The 23287-nt window shown below is 42.2% G+C and overlaps 2 protein-coding genes across 2 annotated transcripts; one reads left to right on the top strand and one right to left on the bottom strand.

Annotated features, from left to right (window-relative positions):
• Positions 1 to 10776: 10776 nt before the first annotated feature.
• Positions 10777 to 20820, bottom strand: selenoi (selenoprotein I). The gene is made up of 10 exons (XM_062411102.1): positions 20652 to 20820; positions 17963 to 18031; positions 17285 to 17393; positions 16891 to 16965; positions 15345 to 15607; positions 15148 to 15256; positions 15022 to 15070; positions 14753 to 14933; positions 14049 to 14228; positions 10777 to 13813 (listed from the first exon to the last, which is right to left on the bottom strand). The coding sequence occupies exons 1-10, from the start codon at positions 20706 to 20708 to the stop codon at positions 13706 to 13708; spliced, it is 1200 nt and encodes a 399-aa protein (XP_062267086.1). The 5' UTR covers positions 20709 to 20820; the 3' UTR covers positions 10777 to 13705.
• Positions 20821 to 21193: 373 nt separating this feature from the next.
• Positions 21194 to 22593, top strand: ost4 (oligosaccharyltransferase complex subunit 4 (non-catalytic)). Its single transcript, XM_062411103.1, has 3 exons — positions 21194 to 21199; positions 22001 to 22138; positions 22461 to 22593. Exon 2 carries the CDS (start codon positions 22002 to 22004, stop codon positions 22113 to 22115), a length of 114 nt encoding a protein of 37 aa, XP_062267087.1. The 5' UTR covers positions 21194 to 21199; position 22001; the 3' UTR covers positions 22116 to 22138; positions 22461 to 22593.
• The last annotated feature ends 694 nt before the right edge of the window (positions 22594 to 23287 follow it).

Raw genomic sequence — 23287 nt, 5'->3', positions numbered from 1 at the left:
GTTTCCATGTGATCACAGCTGGTTAGCAGTGACACATTGACTGTTGTGCTGTAACTCAGGTCTTCACCATAGTCTTTATACAAAGCTTCCTCCCACTGTACAAAAACAAGATAAAATAACTCAGTTACGGGTGCTCCCATCTTGGGATAATGGCGTCATTTTGGAACCAGAGTCAGTAGTGATTGGAGGATGGATCAAACAATCATGATTGTTTAGCGGGTTTGGATAGCATCAAATAATCAATTCAATATAATCAGTCACAACCAGTATTATAAGAACTACCTCAAATGAGAGAAATCATATTTGGAAAAAACATGTTCCATGTCCCATCTGTTAAAAAAGAAGAGGTGGGGTTTATCACATGTACTGTAGCAGGCCACCAGGGGGGTCATCCGTATATTTTCTCAGGTTGTCCATCTTTTTATTCCCACTGTGGTCTTGTTCCCAGTGGCAGTCTGAGGTGGGAGTTTTGCTTGATGAGACATCAGTGTTGGAATAGTGCACAACAGCACATAGAACCCGTTCTTTTACCAAGACTCAGAACTGATCCTTTCCGGCAGGATTAGAACCAAGAGGAGTTCATACAGAGGTGAAGGTTTGAGACTCAGGTCACAAGAAGGAGGACTTGACTCCTGAGACTTGAGAAGTTTTTCTTTCAAGTCCAAAGACTTGAGCTGTCCACAGTTAGATTATTTAGATATTAGGGCCTGTGCATTGACAGGACCTGTTCTGAGCTATGTAAAGGATCACAAGCGTACAGGTATTAAACATAACTCTGGCATGGCATGTAATGAGGAATATCTAAGGGTGAGCTGTGTGATTAAAGAACTTGTGTGTCGCGGCAGGGAAAGAAACACAGGGACCCTGAGCTCAGTTGCTGCATTAGTTCACAGAAACAATCATTTTGTGAGAACCCCCTTAAATTCTATGATCGGCTAAAGGAGACGGCCACTAATGAAGCCCCATGTCACCAGCTTTCTGCCAAAAGTTTCGTAATTTTCGATTTTTGGTCTAAATTTGTGTGGATGGGATGGTGATGGGGTTTGAACTGAAGCTTTACTACTTTACTATTATTTAAGTTTATGCACTTTGTTTAGGACTTTGATACTAAACGAATCTCTGGTGATTGGAACTAGCCTGTCACTCAGTGGAGTGCATCCCTCTGCCAAGGGCCCAACAGTTCCCTCATGAAGCCACATTTGCAGCTCAGGAAACTCAAGATCAGTGTTTTCATCCAGAAGAAACTTGGAGATTGTCGTTCATGCCGTCATTTTTCTCTCTTTTGGATTATTACAATTCTCTTTTCACCTGCCTGAGCCAACAGAGTCTACCTAAATTCCAGCTCGCCCAAACCGCAGCAGCCAGTCTCCTCACTAAAGACACCATGTGTGTCTGGTCGTAACCTGAGGTCCTCTGCGAAGGCCCTACTGGCCATTACACAGTCCCGTCTAAGGACCAATGGTGACCGGGCCTTTGTGTTGAAGTGTTGTGTGTTGTGTTAAAGAAAGTAAAAAAAGTCCAGGATCCGGCCTCTGATCCAGATCCCCTCCATGATGTAATAAGTTGAACCCCAACCCATAAAACATCCTTCCAGCGAGTTTCATGGGAATTGGTTGAGTCATTTTTGCGTAATCCTGCTAATGATGTGGTTTGGTATCATGTGTTAGTCAGGGGATTTTTTTTTTTTATCTCTGTAGGGTCCCCCTCAGGTTCTAGCCCCTAAACTCTCTTGAAACACTCCTGCACTTCATCTCCACACGTCCTCTCTCTGACTTCAGCTGTAGCTCTGAGTTTCTCCAACAGCAGAATGTGGGTTAAGTTGATTTAGAGTTTGAGTTGTCGTCACGCCCCATCAGGTGAGACGCTATGGAGACGGACAGTTGTGGTCACAGGGAGTGAGTCATGTGTGTGTTTATGTGGGACACTAAACATGCCTGGTCTTGTTTATATGGCCCAAGTTTCCTCTGATGTTTTATCTGTTAGTGTTGAGCTCTGGTTAATTATTAGAGAAGTATTTGTTGTTTAAGCCAAACTAAGAAGACTTAACCAGGTCCTGCGAGGGTGTATCTCCACCTTCAATCCAGAGGAGTATACGTGCACCACTTCCATCAGTGTGGTAATGTGACTGCTTGACTTTTTTATATTCTGGTCATTTCCTCACTTGCTACCAACAGATGTATAGTGTTTGTGTGTTTGTATTTAGCATGTGAACTTATTTTTTCAGACACATTGGCACAGAGCCATGCCGCTATCACAGAAACACTTTAAAAGAAAGTGATTGGTGACAATGTGGATGAAAAAGAGCCAGTGAAACACAAAGTGACATAACCCGATTCCGCTCAGAAAGTGGAAACTTGAATTCGATGTGTTTATGTGCCCGTTGAGGCTGCTGACTCGTCATTGTCGTCATTTCAATCTACAGCAGCTTAATCCCTATTGACTGATGAAGGATGTGTGCTTTGTATCCGACACTTCATGGAACAAATGCAGGATTAATAACCAAGACAAAGGAGTGTATATGCACCCGACCCCAACATCAACCTCCACATACAGTGGACAGTGTAGGAGCATCCGAACGAAACAAAAGAAACAAAAATAATTCCAAACTGATTTTAATTTGCTAATTATACCAGTGATGTGGAAAATGGATCATTGTGTCACCTAGAGGCCAAAGAGGTAACCGTGCACTGGTTATGGTTTGGAATGGATGGTGTTACCCCATTAGCACTTCAATAGTCTTTGGTGTCTCTGAGAATAATCGCTGTGCCCATCACAGTTTGTGTGTTTGTGTGTGTCAGTGTGTGTGTGTGTGTGTGTGTCAATGTGTGTGTGTGTGTCAGTCTGTGCAAGCCTGTTCCGGCGTGTCTGGTTTCTAATGATGCTCATCCATAATTGAGTGTCACCTCGCAGGGAGAGCGGCCCAGGGTGGCGCAGTGGTTAACCAGTCTGCGGCTGCTCGCCATTGTGTGTTTATGTGTGTGTGTGTGTGTCACAGGGGTCAGCGGCGCACAAAATGCCCAGCATCACAGCAACCTGAGCTCGAACACTGTTTAATTGATGCCACCTCTGATAAACTGACAGTTTTAGATCAACACCAGCTAATTCACTAAAAGAAGGTTTTATATTAGGGACAGTTTGTCACCTCAGTGCTCTGGAGCTCGACCTTATCGCGCACAGTGAAGTCTGGTTATTGTGGAGCCCAGTTTTCTTGTCAGGACCTCAAAGTTCATGCAATTTGTAGAAAATAAAGTTGATCAGATTGAGGGAATTTCTGCAGGGGAAGGACTGGAGCGTTTACTCTCAATTCCTGGTGCCTCTGGGAGATGAGGCTGATAAACCATGTGGAAAGTTAAAAGGTGTGTGGCCATCATCAGATCTGAGCTGTCCTTGCAAAAAGAATCATTATAATCTCACCAAATCACATTAATCTTCATGTGGCCGTCTCACAAAGATGTTAGATACCCTCCTCCAGTTGTTATCTGTCTGGCTTCTCAGTATTATAACACAAGTAAATGGTGGATTTAGATTATCTACTCTCTGAGCTGTCCTCCTGGGTTAGACAGGCTTAAAAATAAGAGAATTCAAAATGCCAGACCTAAACCATAAGCAATTCTAGAATAATCAGTACAATATTAAAAAATCAATTGTATGTTTTGGTTTAAAGCCACTGTAGGTATTTTCAGTGTTTTTCTTTCCAGCACATGAACACCGGCTTCAACCCTTATGGTCAAAAAGCTCAGATCTTTTCGTCTTTATAAGTTGACATCTTCATCTGCGTCTTCCATCTGTATGACTCCTCTTTCTCCATCTGAGATATTTGTATCCTTTTTATCAGTATTGGTCCATTGTGTGTTTGACATGTCACAGAGGAGACCACTCGCTCGCCGTGAATCTTTATTCTTCTGCTGTTTTCTCACATGGGCTCACTCTGACAGTTTACCAGGAGTCTTGCAGGAAAGGTTTCAGTAAATGTCTGTTCTGACAAAACATACCCTATGGAAAATACCAGGATCTTCAGTGCAGATGTTAAAGGAGCTGAGATGTTTACCTCTGTGGACACAGAAGTCAAACATTTCCATGTCATATTGTTGCTTTATGCTCCACATGTATTCTTCCTCATGAGGCACCCTTTTATAAAACGTTTATAAGTTGTAATTGTTACATTAATTCCTCAGTCTGGGTTTCCAGGTTGTGAAAAATCTCTCGAGAGCGAGTTATCAATATTTTTGTCATTAATAAATGCTTAAAAAACTGCTGTAGATGCCCTGCGAATAAAAACAGTCCTGCTGGAGGAGGATAAAAACGTGAATCTACCAGTGACTTATAACTGATCCATAAAGCATGACTAAATGATTTGAGTCAGATTTTTAAACTCTTCACAAAGGGAACATTTTGCTTAAAACTGTTGTGAAAGGGTTGTAGTTTGGTCCCCTGCAGCTGAGCCCATTTATATTTTAGCAAAAAATAAATAAATAAAATCTTTTGGACGGTGGAAAAGTTCCCCAAGCTGCAGGATTATCTTGAGACACCGCAGAGCCTCTTTTCTTTTCTTCTGCAGTTAAACTTTCCCATTTGAAAGGTTTGGTTGTGTATTCCTCTGAGGAAGATAAAACTATATGAGTGTAAAATAAAGGAACAAGTCAAGTGGAATAAGTGAAACCGTAACGTAGAAAGAGGTGGATGAGAGGTTTCCAGCTCATGTTCCGAATAAATCACTGCTGGATCAGAGTCATATTTCTGATAAGCGAGCGGCGGTGCTGCCAGCTGTTTTGACAGGCACAACTCAGCACCTCCACTTTCACAACACACGGCCGATCCAACACAGACATGCTGGGCCTCCCAGTTTCAAACACACCGACTCTGACAGACAAGTCTTTATCAAACACAAACTCGTCACACAGTCCTGCTGCTTTGAGGATTTCTGGCAGTTTCTCCACAGGATTATTCAATATTAAAGGTATTTAATATTATAAAACCCTCCATCCACTCTGACCTGATCCCTGCAAGGCCTTAAAAACACACACAGATTTGTGCAGCTATCCTTATTAGGACTATGCATTGACTTCCATTCATTGTGGACAAATTAAACAAACCTTAACCGTGACCACAATTCACATCTTACCACAAACCTTAACCAGGAGCTCAGTGAAGAGGTTTTCTACACATACTCTCTCTCTCTCTCTCTCTCTCTCTCTCTCTCTCTTGTTTTCTACCAGACAATCAATTACTAATGACGTCTGTCACATGGAGTCTCATGAGTCAGAGTTGTTCAGTTCAGCTCAGGTTCAAACTGTGAAGGCGACGATCAAATCAACCCGTGACAGTCAGAGGGAAACGTGTGAAACTTGCACAGAAACTTTGATGACTCTGTGTTTCTGATCCTCAGCGTTCGTGGAGGCTACAGCATGTGTTGATCTACACTGCCATCTGCTGGAGGCCCTGTGTAGTGGAACTTGTTCTATAATCTCCCATCTGTTTGCATTGTTCTACATGAAGTGGTTTCATGAAAGCAAACTTCTCCACACTCAGCACTTTTTACTATGTTTCACAATCACATGATTGTCAGACCTTTTCCTCATGTGGTCCCACATCAGCACACTCCCACCTCCGCAGTTACTATGGTTTTCATTTCACTTTTTACTTCACTTTTTATATCTTTTATCTATTATATATATTTTATTTAGATATGTGTATGTCTAAATAAATGTTACTTTGTATAAATATTAGAAAAAGGGAGTAAATAAGAAGTAAATAGTGAGTAAATATGTATTGTTTCTTTTTATTGCTTTTCTTATGTGTGTTGTATTTATTGTGTTTGTATGTTTTTATGTTCTATGTTCATTGTATGCACCAATAACCAGAGCAAATTCCTCGTAGGTGTAAACCTACTTCGCAATAAATACATTCTGATTCTGATTCTGACCAGTCCTGGGCAGGTTCACGGCAAACATGCTTGAACTGAGAAGAAGCTTCAGGTCCAAACATTAAACACCTCGTCACCTGTTTCTGTTGCTTTGCCGTCATGATGTTTTCAAAATGTTTTGACTAAATATCAAGGACAATATTTCTGTGGCATTGAAAGTGTTATTGTTTCCTTGAACTACATCAAAACAACTATTGCAACCCAGGCACCATCAAATCTGCATCTTTCACCCGAAAGTGCAGATTTTTGGGTGAAAGCTCCAGCCCGAGGGTCAGCTGGAAAACTTCTTCCTGAGGCTGATTATGTGTCTGCAGATTGAACTGAATCTGCAGAGTCAGTCAAGTTCAATAAGAGGTGCAGAACACGAGAGGAGTGAATGGGAGGGAGAGTTGGGTCACTTGTCCAGAAACAAATACACAGAGGCAAAAAAGGAAACTTGCTACTCTGAGTAGAAGATCATTTTAATGATATATAACTTTAAATAATTAAAGCAAAAGAGCAATGGCAAAATTGTGAAACATTTCACGTAATCATACACATTTCCCAAGAACTTGAAGGACTCCTGAAAGTTTTGTTCATTCCCAGTAAAATTCATCTTTAATACTGAACTTGTTTATATCTTGTGTAAAAGCCTCGAGCTTCTTCCTGCAGGTCTCTTTCAATAAAACCAGCTCCAGTTGGTTGTCTGCCTGCCGTGCATAACATTTGGCCTCACAGATGGCAGCTCCTACTCCTTCACAGTGAGGGTGCCCAGGCAGCTTATGTAGGCGTTGATTTGAGCTCGCATTTGCTCTGTCACCCTCTGTATGATTTCGTCCTTCTGATGGACCTCATCTACAAGCTGGTTTATTTCACTGGTCAGCCCGTTCCACATCTCGTTAAGAGCAGAGTTCTCCTCATGAAGAACATCCAGCTTCTTCCTGCAGGTCTCTGACAGCTGTCTCAGCTCCAGGAGGTGACCTTCCTGCAGTGCATCACACTGGGCCTTACTGCTCTTCAGCTCCTTCTCCTTTACAGTGAGGGTGCCCAGGCATGCCATGTAGGCGTTGGTTTGAGCTAGTGTTTTCTCTGTCTCCCTCTGTATGATTTCATCCTTCTGATGGACCTCATCTACAAGCTGGTTTATTTCACTGATCAGCCCGTTCCACATCTCGTTAAGAGCAGAGTTCTCCTCATGAAGAACATCCACCTTCTTCCAGCAAGTCTCTGACAGCTGTCTCAACTCCAGGAGGTGACCTTCCTGCAGTGCATCACACTGGGCCTTACTGCTCTTCAGCTCCTTCTCCTTCACAGTGAGGGTGCCCAGGCATCTTATGTAGGCATGGGTTTGCACTCGTGTTTGCTCTCTCTCCCTCTGTATGATTTCGTCCTTCTGTTGGACCTCATCTACAAGCTGGTTTATTTCACTGGTCAGCCCGTTCCACATCTCGTTAAGAGCAGAGTTCTCCTCATGAAGAACATCCAGCTTCTTCCTGCAGGTCTCATCCACCTGTCTCAGCTCCAGATGGTGACCTTCCTGCAGTGCGTCACACTGGTCCATCCAACTCTTCAGCTCCTTCTCCTTTACAGTGAGGGTGCCCAGGCATGCCATGTAGGCGCTGGTTTGAGCTAGTGTTTTCTCTGTCTCCCTCTGTATGATTTCATCCTTCTGATGGACCTCATCTACAAGCTGGTTTATTTCACTGGTCAGCCCGTTCCACATCTCGTTAAGAGCAGAGTTCTCCTCATGAAGAACCTCCAGCTTCTTCCTGCAGGTCTCTTCCACCTGACTTAGCTCCAGGAGGTGACCTTCGTGCAGTGCATCACACTGGGCCTTACTGCTCTTCAGCTCCTTCTCCTTTACAGTGAGGGTGCCCAGGCATCTTATGTAGGCATGGGTTTGCACTCGTGTTTTCTCTGTCTCCCTCTGTATGATTTCATCCTTCTGATGGACCTCATCTACAAGCTGGTTTATTTCACTGGTCAGCCCGTTCCACATCTCGTTAAGAGCAGAGTTCTCCTCATGAAGAACATCCAGCTTCTTCCTGCAGGTCTCTTCCACCTGACTTAGCTCCAGGAGGTGACCTTCCTGCAGTGCATCACACTGGGCCTTACTGCTCTTCAGCTCCTTCTCCTTCACAGTCAGGGTGCCCAGGCATGCCATGTAGACATTGTTTTGAACTAGAGTTTTCTCTGTCTCCCTCTGTATGATTTCGTTCTTCTGCTGGACCTCATCTTCAAGCTGGTTTTTTTCACTGGTCAGCCCGTTCCACATCTCATTAAGAGCAGCATTTCCCTCCTGGAGAACCTCCACCTTATTTTTGCAGATCTTCATCTCTTTCTTCGTCTCTGTAAGGGTCCTCAGGCAGTCGAGGTAAGCGTTGGTTCTAGCTTGGCTTTTCTCTCTCTCCCTCTGTATGAGCCATTCCTTTTTCCTGAGCTCCTCTTTAAGAGCCTTGGTCTCTGTTTCAGCGCTCAGGAGTTCGTTCTTGAGGCTTTTGACAATGTCCTGTTGAGTCATTTCAGTTTCATGGAAGTTGTCCATGTTGAAATTGTTTCTCAGATAGTCACCAGGTAATAAATAGAGATTGATGATGTTGGACGCAACTGAAGAATCTCCTGCAGAGTGTTACATTTAACTAGATCATAGGAGGAGAACACCTATGTTGTGGCCCTTTTAGAGGTGATACCCCCTCCTATAAAGGAATCACTTTGATGTTTAAACGTTCACATTAAACATTAAAGGAATAGGTTTTTCCCCTTTATTGGTAATAAGACAAAGTATAGATGACACAGTGTCTCGTGGGAATTTGTAAATAATATGAATAGATCCAATAAATAAGATAGTATGTTGTTAAGTTGTTAATATTTGTTGAGATTGTTCATGTGTGAAAATGTAGAAAAAAAAAGAAAATGAAAAAAACGGGAAACAAACTACAAAATAAAATAAGATTTTTAATTTTAAGATGTCTTTTTTAAAAGCTCATTATTTTGTTTTTAAATGCAAACCTTGGTTTACTTGAAATGAGAATAGAACCCTCCAGTTTCATGTGAAATTTAATTATAAACATTCTTGAAATACTTTTGAATTGTTAGGGTTAAGGTTAGCATCCTAACGCCATCTTCTGTGTTGGTGCATCATTCCTGGAAGTGGGGTGATACCCCCTCCTATAAAGGTGTCTCCCTTGTATTACCCTTGATTCCTCTGTGGGCCAGGATCCACATAGAAGTGGTCACAATATTCATTATATGAAATCTGAGTCCAGAGATCAAAGCCTTGAGGCTGATAGTTGTGTGATGTGATGTCATAAGGACATATAAAGATGTATATGGTCCTTTATAAGCCAAGAAATAGACATCTTTCGATTAAACATTTCCAAGACTACATTAAAGGACCATGTCAGTCTCATGATTGTCATGGTTCTTTGAAACTTTAGTATTGGAAATAACTGAAGTCTTGAGATTTATAAGAAGTTTAGCGATAAACCTGGAAATTAAGACATATTTTCAAACAAGGGTCAAGATGGAGAATGTTTCACGTGGAGACGGTGCATATAATGATAGAGCTAGTAAGTACTCTGTTCAATATTTTATATGGAAACTGATTCACAGATTAAGTCTGTGATAATGTAATGTAATTCTCAACTTGTAGGACTGAGTCAGGCGCTCGTTGCTATAAATACCAATTATTTGGATAATGACAATCTTGAAAACAATGAAGACAACAATGATGGCGGCCCAGAAGACTTAGGACGTCTTGAGACCAGCGAAGAAAATGAAGTGGACGGAGGTGGTGTTGAGGTTGATGACCCCCCCTTGCCTGAAGAGCCCAAGAGAAATGCAAGAGAGGAGGATGAAGAGGACGATAAATTAAGGTGGTGGGAAGACATTTATTACGATGATTCAGAGATTGACAACGAGTGCAAGACAGACAGCGACGATGACACGGACGATGAAAACGCTCCAGCCAGTGATGTTGATGTCGTGGTTCCCAAAGAGGAGGAATCCACGTCCAACGAGAAAGATGATACAAAAAGTCAAGATGCTGTCGTGGCTGTGTGTTGCACGTCTGTCTCCTCCTCACAAATGGCTCTCTGAGGTTTCTAGGTCGTTTCCCTCTTAACAGGCGGATGAGATTGGCCTAAAATGCCTGTCTGAGGAATACCCAAAGTGAATTGAAAGCTGTTCTTGAACAGTATGGAGTACATGCATGGTGACATTCTGAACTTCCCCCCCCCCCCACCCCAACAGTCAGAAAGACGGGTATCACTCTAAGTGCTACTGGCATTGAGTAACAGCAGTTGGTACACAGTCAGGTAGAACGTTTTTATATCCGCCTAAATATTATGGGGTGCTGAGAGGGAAGATTTTTTTTTTTTAATTAAAAGTCATAGGAAAGCGGTAACAGGACAGACTAAGTAAGGAAGGAGAGGAGACAGGACAGATAAAGTAAGGGATGAGGAGAGGAGACACGGAGGAAGAAAGAAGAAGAAAGCGAGGAGAGGAGAAAGGGACAAAAGAGGAGAAGGTGAAGGAAATCAAAAGGGAGACCTGACAGACAGGGAAGACAAAAAGGAAGAAAAATGATGGATGGAGGCAAAGGAAAAAAAGAGGAGAAAGGACAGAGGAGACAGAAAATAGTAGAAATGATGAAGGCAAACGAATAACAAATATTTTTAAGAAATGTGTATAAGCAATGGAATAAAAGATATATATATATATATATATATATATATATATATATATATATATCTACACACACACACAACAGTCACTCAAACACTCAAAACTGCTCCGTGCTGGTCCCTAGTGGAAAATGAAGAAACTTCAGCCTTTAAAATCTATCACAAACGTTTCTGCCTCTGACACATTGACATGGTTAAAGAAAAAAATCACTTTTATTTGATTCTGGACAGTCTTTTCTTCCACTGGTTAAATACAACGTCACAAGTAGCCACCCAGGAGCCCTGGAGTGTTATCCAGAGCAGCATTTTACAACAACTTCATCACAATTTGAAAGGTTTGGGTCATTAATCCAGGACGAGGGGCAGTTTGTCCTAGAATGTGGTGAGTTAAGCTGAGGAGCACAGTACAGAAAAATGCCCAGAGAAAGTAACTGTGAGAATTGAGCTTTGACTATAAGGAACTCAGTAGGAATTTATCTAGCAACAATGAGCAATGTGTTTATTACGTTTTTCTGCCTTGTTTAGTCTCTTTGTGTATCTCACTCTGCTGGCAGATTAATTTGCTAATTTGGACTTGAAATGCTTGTTTGCATTTAGCACTGTTTGTAGTTTCTGCAGCCTCCAAACTATCCCAGAGTGGTGACCTCCAGGACGATCCAATCAGCGAGTGGAGCAGCGGAGATGAAAATAGTTCATAAAACTCAGATGTAGGAACTGCTTCCTCGACAGCTACGAAGCTTTGCATTGACAAGATCACTGCTGATTGGTTCTCCTCTACTGGTTGAGCATCTCACGTAAATAGTGGTACAAGAAAAAAGAAGAAAAAAAATTCAACCAACTGAGAAACAATCCCGTTTCAAGAAAATAAAATATAAAAATGAAGAAACAATGTATGTATTTACAAAGATATTCACACATACAGAGTAGACACCCATACATACATGGATCAGCACATACACACAGTGCATCTCACAATCAGCTGTTCTCAAGTCACTACAGTCACAGATGTGGGGCTTTATTAAAAAGGACTTGTGAAATCAAAATGTCAACTATTACAATGTGCTCTTGACTGTATACAAGCTTTCCACAGCCGCAGTGCAGAGCTATGGGAAACCACCATGGGCCGCTTCACAGGGTTGTAATGGCAGTAGAGCTGGATGTACTGCTCTCCCTGACAGGACTGCAGTGACACTGCAGGGTGTACATGTTCACTGTTGCTCACAGTGTATGTACAAAATCAAGTGAACGAAAAGCATTAGCAAATCTGAAGTCCAAGATGCAAGTATATTTTTACATGTTATTTCCTATGCACCATTTAATCAGTAAGCAGGACCCAAATAACCTCGACTCACATTCACATTCAGACTAAATGTTCATTCAGACAACTGACACAATGCTCCAGACAGGACTTACCATTCACAAGGCAAGTGCAAGGCTTTCCCAACAGTTGGTTCACTTGAACCAGTTTCCTTCATACAAACTGTAGCACATCTGTTCCACCTGGCTTTTGTCAGGGGAAAGTGAGGTGTGATATGTGAACAGGCGCTCCAACAAACTGGTTGAGAGTAAAGGTTTGAAAATGATAAGACTCTTACATTTCCTAAGTCTCGGCTCAACATTGATCGTTTGTGTTTGATCAGGCCGAGCTTGAACTGTACTCTCGAGTGTAGCTTTTCTACATAAATGTCCAGACAGATTAAGTGCCGACTTTGAAACGATGCTAAAAAGGGAGCTGAAAGTGTGTGATGACACACACACAATAAATTATCTCATCCAAACTACAGTCACACTGACAAACGGTCTATGTTGTATTATGAAACCACTGAGAACTTGTCCTCTTGTACCAGTCTGCAGCTACTACTGAATCTCCATCTTCACCGTAGAAACAGTCACATAGAGGAACAGTGTTTAAAGACTGAAAAACAAAACAAATGCGGCAACACACAAATTACCTGACAGACAATATAAAAGGTGTGGTGACAATGTGTGTGTGTGTGTGTATATGAGCTGTAGAGTGTGACACCAGGCAGTGTTGTGTGGTGTTTGCGGTGTCCTGTGCAACGGTTTGTTCCCTCAGAGTGAGTCCGCTCCGTTTCTGGCTTTGGGACACACTCTTCATTCAAGCGCTGCGCCACTAGACCACACACCACTGCCCTGGAGACAGACCAACAAATGATGCCATAAAATAAAAGTATGTTAAAAAGAAAAAGAAAAAGAGAAACAGAACGAATAAGCATGAAACCGCGACACCTCAGAAGGTAGGGAGAGCTCGGAGGCCAGTGCTCAGACAGAGGTCAAACATTAGTAGAGTTCAAAATGTCAGAGGTTAACTCTACTTGCTCATAACAGCCATCATTACAGAGCGGAATGGGGAATTAATTTGGGGTTAATTCATCGTTTTACAGGACCACTGATAATTCTTTAAAGATTCATTTCACTGAAACCAAATTGCCCTGAACCCATCACATACAGTTTATATATATATATAGATATATATATATATAGTTATTAACATATATCACAGAGATTTCAAACTTCCAATCATCCCATTAAAAACAGGTAACTGAACCTTTCAACTTTGGACGCAGCTGTGAACGCGAGAGCCGCATGTGGTCAGAGTTCAGAGGTTTGGTCAGTTTTGAAATAGCACTACTTTCTGTCAATGCTTTAAACTGAAATGATGTTTTCCCAAGGCATTTTATACATTCATAATACTATGTGAGTGTATAACTGTGTGTGTGTGTGTGTATGTTTGTATGGGAATACCTGCCACAAGATATAAATGATCTGCATGAAAGCAGAATAACTTTTGTTCGTGTGTGTGTGTTTGCATGGCTCGTCAGGGCTCTTGTCCTCATGACTGAAGCACATTTCCGTAGGAAACAATTGCACCTCATTGGCTCAACCAAGTTAGCCAATCACCAATGACGGAAGCCAGAGCCCCTGGGCCAGCCCCATCGCTGGGACAGGGTTTGGTTGGTTGGTTCGGAATGTGTGTTTGGAGACAAATGGGGCCATAGTCCGTTCCACTTGCGGCGTCGTCATGGATGGAGGGGAGGGGTTGTGGTTTCCGCGGTGATGAGGGTGAAGTGTCGGTAGAGTAGAGGAGGGGAGGAGTTTAAACCTCCGCTCCTTTCAAGCCAATTCGTTCTTCCTCCTGTCAGTCACTGTTGGCCTTCTTCAGGGAGAAGGCGAAGATATTGAAGTGGTCGCTGAGCTGTTGCACCTAGAAAAAAAACAAAACCCAACTTAATTTTAATCTCATTCAAATCCAAGTATGTGATGTCAAACATGTACCGACACAAGACTCTGACTAGAAATGATGTCTGTCATTCTGAAGTCTCTCAATAAACTTGATTCAGTTTAACTTCAACTCACGATAAATTCCCCTGCAACCCAGAAGGAATGGGTTGTTATAAAAGGAAAATAGAAAAGTGAAATATCCTTGTGCGTGCTCTTACCACTGATACACCGTAGTGTATATGTGCTAGTATGACAGCCAATGTCCACAGATACAGCAGTAGCGTCTCGCTGGCGACCACTCCAGTGACCGCCAACCCCACCACCAACGACATGGGCAGCAACAGCCAGCTGAGCGGCTGGCAACGTGTGTTACTCATCTGACACACAATCAGCTTACACTGCGAAAAGAACACAAACATGAACACTTGAAGACGGGACTTTCATGTTATCAAAGCCACAAAACATGTATCTGTGTGTGTGTGTGTGTTTAGCTGTATACAGACATGAACTTGGCATAAACTATACATGAAACTTTCCTTTCACATATGAAGGACACAGCAGGAGATTGTCAGGGTCACACACTTCTCTACTACAAGAACAACTTTGGACCATTCAGTTGAAGGGACAATGCAGAAATTGTACTGCAGAAATCCTGGGTTTTTGCTTAAAGCACATCAACATAGACTTCGACTTCCGACTTAAACTTGTGAATCTTTGTCTGTGACTTCTATCTGCATGGCTCCTCTTTTTAGTCCTGAGATAGTTGTGTTCTTCCAGTTTCACATCTGTTCTCGTCATGTTAGAAACGTCGCTCGCTAAGAATTTTCTGGAGATTTTCCTGCGGTGTGCTCCCGTGGGCTTACTTGGACATTTTTCTGGCCGCGTTAAAAGTAGGGTCAGCGGAAAGACGGCAGCCTCTCACCGTGACATTGGCGAATGCTGTCCCCACCATGAGGTAGTAGGTCCTGGGCTGCAGCTCAAGGATGTTGGATGGAGAAAACACCACCCAAATGGTGGACAAGATGAAGAGGAGGACAGGAGAGAGGAAGGGCAGGAAGGCTTCGTACAGGCTGCTGTGCTTCAGAGTGTTACTGCGATAAGCCCTGAAACACCACCGGGAGAAAACAGTTCAGAGCGCTGAGTCAGGACAATTCTACAAGATAATGAAACGCTGATGAAAACTGGACTTACTTCAGGACATTGAGGAGGCTCATGGGTAAGGTCACAGTGAAAGAACAAGCTGGAAATCGACAAAGATTGATTAGTGTGGCTGCTTTGACAGAGGGAATGAATTAAGTTTGACCAGTCACGGCTCACCAATGATCATAAAGGTGAAAAGGTCTCTGTAGAGGAAGTGGAACAGGATTGGCTCGTACCACGTTTCCACGCCAACCACAGCAGTGACCAAGTAAACCATGGAGATGGTCTGGAAGGAGACGAGACACCAGACATCGGGTCATCAGAGGGCTGGAGTGTTATTGTTAACATGAATGTTTATGTATGTGTGTCTTTACCACTTGGCTGATGTCGTATCCCCAGGGCAGAAACAAGATGCCAGTGTTGTATTTCTCCCAGTGAGACAGGATGAAGGAGAACAGCACCACCCACAGGATGTAATACAGCGTGGCAACACCCACACCGCACTCACCACGCCCAAATATGGAGTAAACCGTGGCCACAAAGAAGATGCAGGCCCAGCTGTCCAGGCCGTGATCAAAAAGCTCCCCTAGTGGTGTGGAGGAGTTGGTGCGTCGCGCCTGTTTACCATCGACACCATCTAAACACAAGGAAGATCCACGATACACACACAATGTATCAATCTGAAAATTTGTTTTGAAAAACCTAAAACATAAACAAACACATTTCTGCTAAAGCTGCTGCTCACACTCGCATAACTGCACCAAGCCTTTAAGAAACAAGCCTACGAGTCACATTCCTGCTTCCTGTCACTGAATTGTCACAACCTCTAACACTAAGAGATCCACTCCCGAGTGGTCAGTGCTTAGTTCATCTCTTCAGTGGTCAGATGTCGCTTCCTCGCTCTAATCCCAAATGATGAAAGTCATTTGTGCTCCCAAAGATCAAATGATGTTGTTTACAGATGTGTCCAGTGTTGATGTGTTTGTGTGACTGAGCGAGGAAGCGAGAGAGGTAGAGACAGAGAGGAGCCGGGGGGGCATATTTCACATATTACAAAGAATGTGGTCTCTGAATGAGGTCTGAGTGATATCAGGACGAATTCAAAACGCATTAGCTCCGTGCAGACTAGTATTTAGAGCTGACGACCCACAGATCCCTCAGGACAGATGTTGATTCCAGGTCTGAACAGGGTCAATGGTTAGAATCACTGCCTGGCAGCCTGTGGATTATTATGGGACAACTTCTCTTTGTATGCATGCTAAACAACTGCAGGTACGATAAGCTCAGGAACATGCATTAGTATTTGAATCACTGACTACAATCTGTAATGATTGTGGTGGCGTGTAATGCAAATGTGCCACAAATACATCAGTCTCTTGAAAATCACAACATCCTTTGAATACTGATCGTGGTCATTTTGTGTTGTTGACAGCCAATGAAGGTGTTTCGGGTTGATACAGTACGAATGCTGTGGCATCGTCATATTCCAAATTCAGATAAATCACATTTAAATTGCACATCCATTTTTTTCATCTCAGAATCTTGACAACGAACGCTTCATGCACAGCCATATTTTCAAATGATGATTCTGCTGATTGATCAATGTGGCATCCTGTTGACATTGGTATCTGCTTTTACCTGATTAAAGAGCTAGGTGGCGTTCTCATTGACACAATCACATTTCAAGAGACAACACACAGAAATTTATCTGAGAAAAACCATAACGCAATAAAAAATATATCCATGTCTCCAGGATGTTACACATACAATAACCCTTTACAGTTCTTTTTGTAGCCTGATTGCTTTAAGCTGTGAGATCAGCCATGGGGGCCACTGTAGAGGAAGAATTCCCCCGAGCCTCTCACCCAGTCAGAGAGAGAGATACAATAACACACAGGGGTGACAGGGGTTAGGACTCACCGAGTGTATACGCCAAGAAGTTGAAGATCCCCGCAGCAACCCAGACCAAACTAGGCACGTGTACATGTGCTGCAGCTGAGACACAAATCGTGTAAATACACATACCGTAAAGAGACACAGTATTCGACACTTAATCTCACGCAACCATAATCTGATCCAAACAAATGTGGTTTGAGTTAATCTGACTGAAGAATGGTCCCATTAATATTAATCAGCCTCTTATCATGTTCTTTTCTCAAGGTTATTCGTGCACTTTTGTGCAATTTTTAGGCCGATGGTGATCGATCAGATTGTGCAATGGATACGTTTTTACCAGTATATCTGTAGAGGTCAGTGCAAAAGTTGAGTCTGTGTATGTGAACCAGGGGGAAGATTTGTAGTGTGGAGGACCTACCAGAGGCAGTGAAGTCAAAGTCATAGAAGGCCAACATGAGGAAGTTCAACACAAGAAACATAAAGCCTGTGAATGTAATGAGGTTCGGAGCCAACGATGTCGGAAGAAACTGTTGAGGAGGAGGTGAGAGAAGACAAAAAGAGATTCAAAACAATAACTATAACAATACCACTGTCAATCTTCTTGTTGTAATAATCACAGTGATTACATAATGACAGTTATTATTTCCGTCGCATATTCTTGGCAGAGATGAATTTAGGAAAGGGAACATGCATTTCTTACAAGTGTTGTCAGGTTTCAGTCAAGCGGAGATTAATGTAAACAATGGTTTGATAAAGATAAGTAAATGAATGCATCAGTGCTTGATCGAGCTGTTTACGGGGAAAATGGAAACCTTCATCGAAAAGATGATGAGTGGTTTGTGCATATGCATCAAAACAACCCACCGCCATTCTCCAGATTAGACATTAACTATCAGAGACGGATGTGTTCAGACACTGAGACAAAGGAGAGATTGTGTGTGTGTGTGTGCGTGCGAATGTGTGCGTGTGTGTGTGTGTGTGTGTGTGTTTGAGGCTGTGTTGTTACTGTATCACAGTAGACCGCTTGGAAACCTCATTAATGATGCAGCTCGACCAGATGCCCAAACACAGATCAAGTTGAACAGGTCTTTCTCACCTTCACAACAAAGTTCCAGAAAGGGTGCATGACGTAGACGGACAGGGGATTTGAGTCCACTGCGCTGTACTGCAAAGAAACATTCAGTAAAGTAATCACAATGGTGATGTAGTCACAATGTGGTCATACATCAAACACCAAGAGTTCATCTACTTACATCTATTTGACTTATGATCATAAGTAAACCAGGAGTTGTAAGAGAAGGCCATACGGCCATACGTGTGACCTCTGTACTGGATTATTTTGGTGGCCTGTCATCATGCTGATCAAACCAGATTCCAGTCCTTGTAACGTTATCCAGACATGACGGAGAGGTGCGAGTGCTACAGCGCAACGTCCCTAGAGTTCATACAAGGTGTGTATGGATATGTTTTGAGTTAGGTTTGAATTAAATGTGCTTACTATGGAAACAATATAGCTGTTTAAACTGCAGGGTACAGATTCACACTATAGCACAGCACAGTTTTCCAGCATGCACTATTCATATTTTCTAATATATTCTGAGAAATTTTATTCACAATTTACTGGAAATCTGACTTCATTAAGAAATCTGCAATGATTCTCGGTCATCCAGTTCATGGTTATTAAAAAAAAAACCTTGGAATTAAGCCACCCTTGACTTAACTTTTCTTGGACTTTATTTGGATAGCTCTCTGTGAATCAATATTGTCTTGATGTTATGTAATATCAAATATGTAACATCACCACACAACTAGAACGACACTCAGTGGAGAGCATAACTCCACCAACGCCCAACCAGTCCACTTAAATTAAGCTTATCCAAATTGTGCAGACTTATAGAGATATCAGTCTCCTTAGTATGCCTGCTTATTTTAATTTTTTTCTAAATCAAGAACTCAAGCCACAAAATGTAGGAAAAACATTCTATAATGCAATGTTAAGGTGAGTAAAAGACAAATCCCAGATCGGCCCCTTTAATCAAATCGGCTCCCAAAATAAATGGGTTCTCCCGTGACTGATACCCAACCCTTCCATCAAGTTTCAACGGAAATTGTTTCAGATGTTTTTTTGCGTAATCCTGTCGACAGACAGATAATGAGCAATGAAAAGAGAACCTCCTGGGTGGTGGTTACAAACAGCGCAGCTACAATTTCCACCCTCGTCTGGTGCAAACATGTCTACACAAATGCCAACCACATTCGTTCGTTGACAGAGACACAAGTCATTCTCCCATCAAGAGAAGTGACACTGCAGACTTTGTGTAAAGTGTTGCAACGGATGTGAGCAGCACAGAGCTGGCTGGCAGCATGGAAAACACGACGAGAACATCAGCAGAACCATCGATAAATCAGACCATGTGCTTTACACGTTATCTTGTCAAAAAGAGCTACAATCCCTGCCTTCACTGTCATTTTGTCACCCTCTGCTCTCCTCCAGGGACTTCTGCTCGAGGCATCGTAGCCGCCACTTATGAAAAGCTATAATAGGGCAAAGGGTGTCACATGCTGATCACCTCAGGGAAGGCGATTCCTACACTAATCAAAATGAGGTTGTAATGGAGTGGAAGCCTCAGTAGTCTCCGCTTTGAACATGGACAGGACAGCGTTTATACACATGGCATACAGAGTACAGCCTTACGTCATAACTACACCGCTTATCACCAGGGATTCTCGCCTGTAAACTTCAGGGACACCCATTGTACAGATAAACCAAAACCTGCACGACCTGCAAGGGACAATGTATCCTCTTATCAATACTGGACTGCCTTTTGACTTCCAATGCAATCACTGCCACTCCCTGTCAGTCAATGGTTTCATGTATTACCACACTTTTGTCCAAGGAAACACTTTGTGGGAGAGATAGTGCTGTAACAACACGTGTCTGTGGACGCTGTAGAGTCTCTACGAGGGATTTGAGATGTCAGTCCCTGTCTGTTGTACCTGTTTCCCATCAGTGTCCTGCTTCGAGCTGTTTTACTTTCTCTTCTGTGTAATAACACCAGAACAACACCACAATGAAGTCTTCTGTTTATAATGGAGACATGTGGGGGTGGTGGGGGGATCTGAAATATGAGTTGGCCTCATTTTCATATACAAACACTGGCAGGGAGAAAGAGAGGTTAGCTAACTATTAGCACAGTGCGCCAAAGTCAAACACGACACGGTAAGCAATATACTTCCGGTTACCATTTTCAGAATAAACCCTCGGAGACAGAATTGGATCGATTAGAAACGTACGATTGATTGGTTGGCTTTATTCTTCTGACTTTAAATATATGTGTGAGGCTTAAAAGACGATTTCAAGTGTCTCATTGTCACAATTTCATTCAATATCCTAGATCGATACAGTTACATAAATATTTTCAAACTCCGGTGGTGCTTTTAAATAGCTGACACCGGTGTCTAAGCACCAATCAATTTGTTGTGATTATTCAAAGGTTAATAATAAAAAAAACCATAAAATAATAATACCACATAAAATAATTATTATATGACGATTATAGTAAAGATATCCAAGACAAGCTATAGTGAACCATTTGAACACTTTAATTTTTGAAGAAACTTGCATCCGGTTTGAATTTAACTAACTTTACATACTGATCTTTACCTAGCAAGCGCACTACAGATCGTGACAGCTACACTCACACATGCGCGCGCGCGCGCACATACACACACACATTCTGCTCAATGCTAGCTGCTAACATGCTACTACAGTCTTTGAATCCTACCTTGTATTTGTCGAAGCCCGCCAGCTGATCCTGGGTGACATACTCGTAAAGAGCCATGATGGCGCAGTGTGGCTCAGCGGTGAGATGAGTGAATATCAAATCCCCAACGTTAGCTGCCGAGTCCGAGCACCATGTAGCTTTAGCCGCTGTCGTTCACGCCGGGTGCGGTGATGTCGAAACATTTCAGCCCCTCCTGCGCAGGGTGAGCGCTATGCCGACCGCGGCTCTCTACCGCCACCCTTGGCTTGGATGACCATGATAAAATATAAGCGAAAAACACGATTGCGTTGTGCTTAATGTCCCCAAACTATTACAACTGTACTTAAATATGGCGTCTCTAGAAAAAACGAGAAAAGCTAATGTTCGTTGAGGTGTTTATTTGCATCAGTCGATCACTGAGACCTGCTCTATTCAATCTATTTCTACGGTGCTGCAATGCTTGACGTGTCTTTCCCCTCAAACCGGAAGTAAGACCGGTTTGCTTGTCCGTTCCAGTGCAGCTGGAGAATCTCTTGAACCGAGATCGAAAACTACGATCAGAAAACTACGTGAGTAGTTACAGTGATTACTTTTGCACTACATGGGAATTTTCTTTATAGTTATGCTGACGCTATATATGTAGCATCCCCTATATTGGCTAGTCTCACCAGTGTCGGATGTTATAGTCGGCTAGCTAACTGGTTAGCTAGGCTAACATCACACTCATTGATTGTAGATTCATAAGAGGTGGCCGTGATTTATCAAAGTGATTTCGTACAAATTCATATGCAAAAGTCAGCTTTTTATTCAGTATCTGTCGTCGTGTGGTCAGAAAGTCACTGTCTCTATTCCACATGTTCTTTTATCAAACCTACATCTCAGTGGTTGTGGATGCTTTACTGACACCACACCAAACAGAATGCCACTGCCAACTACTAACATCTCTTTTATTTTTAAAAGCTGAGATGCATTTTCCTACCTTTCTAGTTACTAGCAGATATCATCATGCCAACTGTTATTCTCAATTAAGTCCTCAGTTATGATAATCTGAATCTGTGAAATGAACATCTCTGCTAGTTAGTTTCACACCATCATTTAATTGATATGAACAATCATGTCTGATATTTTTTCAGCAAGATCCATGTATTCTCTGAAAATTAACCAAAATGTTGATAGATACCTTATCTCACAATGTTTAAGAAGGTGTAAAAGAATTCCTCGAGCCGCCCTACAAAGTTCTTCCCTGACCCCGACCTTCCACCAAATGGACAGGGGTGAAAACACTACCTCCTTGGCAGAGGGAATACAAATATGATTAAAAACTAACCTAACCTTGCACTTGATGCATCATGTCTCTCTATCCTCTGCAGAATGGTGACAGACGTGCAGCTCGCCATATTTGCCAACATGCTTGGCGTGTCATTATTCCTACTGGTCGTGTTGTATCACTACGTCGCAGTCAATAACCCCAAGAAGCAGGAGTAGCGTGTGCCAACATGATCGGAGAGGTGAGTCCAAGCTCTGTGTGTCCAAGGTGTTTCATTTCACCACTTTCTTTGTGGTTACCACTGTCAGTCCTGCTCCACTGTGAACAAATGTACAAGATTAAAAATCCATTCTGTAGTAAAAGGTGTATTCAGCATACTAATGATTGAAAGCAGCAAAGTGTGTTGTAAAACATAGAAGTAAATGTTAACATGCATGGTTCATAGAGAATTCTAGAGTTGTACCTGTTCACTACATGGCTAATTTGTTGAAGTGGTCACTGAACATCAGTATAAATGTGGTCAAACACATGTGAAGTCATTTAATGTATTTTTGTCCCCACAGATGAGATGGGCATTGCAGCCACCACCTTGGAAACAACATTCCACATCATCCCATCCTCTTTCCAAGAGATGAATTTCTATGTTGCTCGGGTTGCACATTTGTCTTTTTTTGTATAATAAAAATGTAAAGGACATTTGCCTTGTTTTGTTTTTTTTTACTAAATTCCTGTTATTTCCCAATAATGTACAGCGTATTCGGAAAGTATTCAGACACCTTCACCTTTTTTCACATTTTATGCTCAAGCCATATGCTTTTACAAATATTTCCCCCGAAATTGTTCAAATGTTCAACTAAAATGAAAAATTTGTTTTTTCTGTTTGCATATGTGGAGTAAAGAGTGAAGATTTAATCATTTTAACAAGCCTGCAACATAAAATATGCAAAAAATGAATGTGCCTGGATTCTTGGAGAAAGCACAGTACATGATGTATCGATTATTTAAATTTAAAGCATTTTTTTATTTCAAGAATATTTATGCTTCAAGTTTTCAACATAGTATAATCTACATCAGGTTGCCTTATTTATTTAATATATATATGCTCATAATAGTATAAACCCACCTTTGGAATATTTCATATTTCAAATTTTGACTCAAGCCTCTTGTGTTACACTGACTGTGTGTTTGGGGGGAAAACAGGCTCATGTTACAGTTCTCCTGGCTGCACATTTCCTCCGGGACCTCTGTTGTCTGCTGCTTTCATTTGACCCTCCAGCTCCACAAGCCTCCAAGGTCCCGCTGCGGAAAAGCTTTCTCACCACATGAAATGGCCCCTAGCAGGCTCCATATGGTTTGGTGGCCTCCCCCTTTAATGTCATTTTCACATAGA

This window comes from Platichthys flesus, chromosome 18 (assembly GCF_949316205.1).
Source record: "Platichthys flesus chromosome 18, fPlaFle2.1, whole genome shotgun sequence".
In the NCBI taxonomy this organism is placed as follows: domain Eukaryota; kingdom Metazoa; phylum Chordata; class Actinopteri; order Pleuronectiformes; family Pleuronectidae; genus Platichthys; species Platichthys flesus.
This window is presented reverse-complemented; position numbering and strand designations above follow the sequence as displayed.

What these genes read in the sequence shown, in the direction of transcription:
- ost4 (XM_062411103.1), top strand. Translation starts at nt 22,002, where the DNA reads ATGGTGACAGACGTGCAGCTCGCCATATTTGCCAACATGCTTGGCGTG.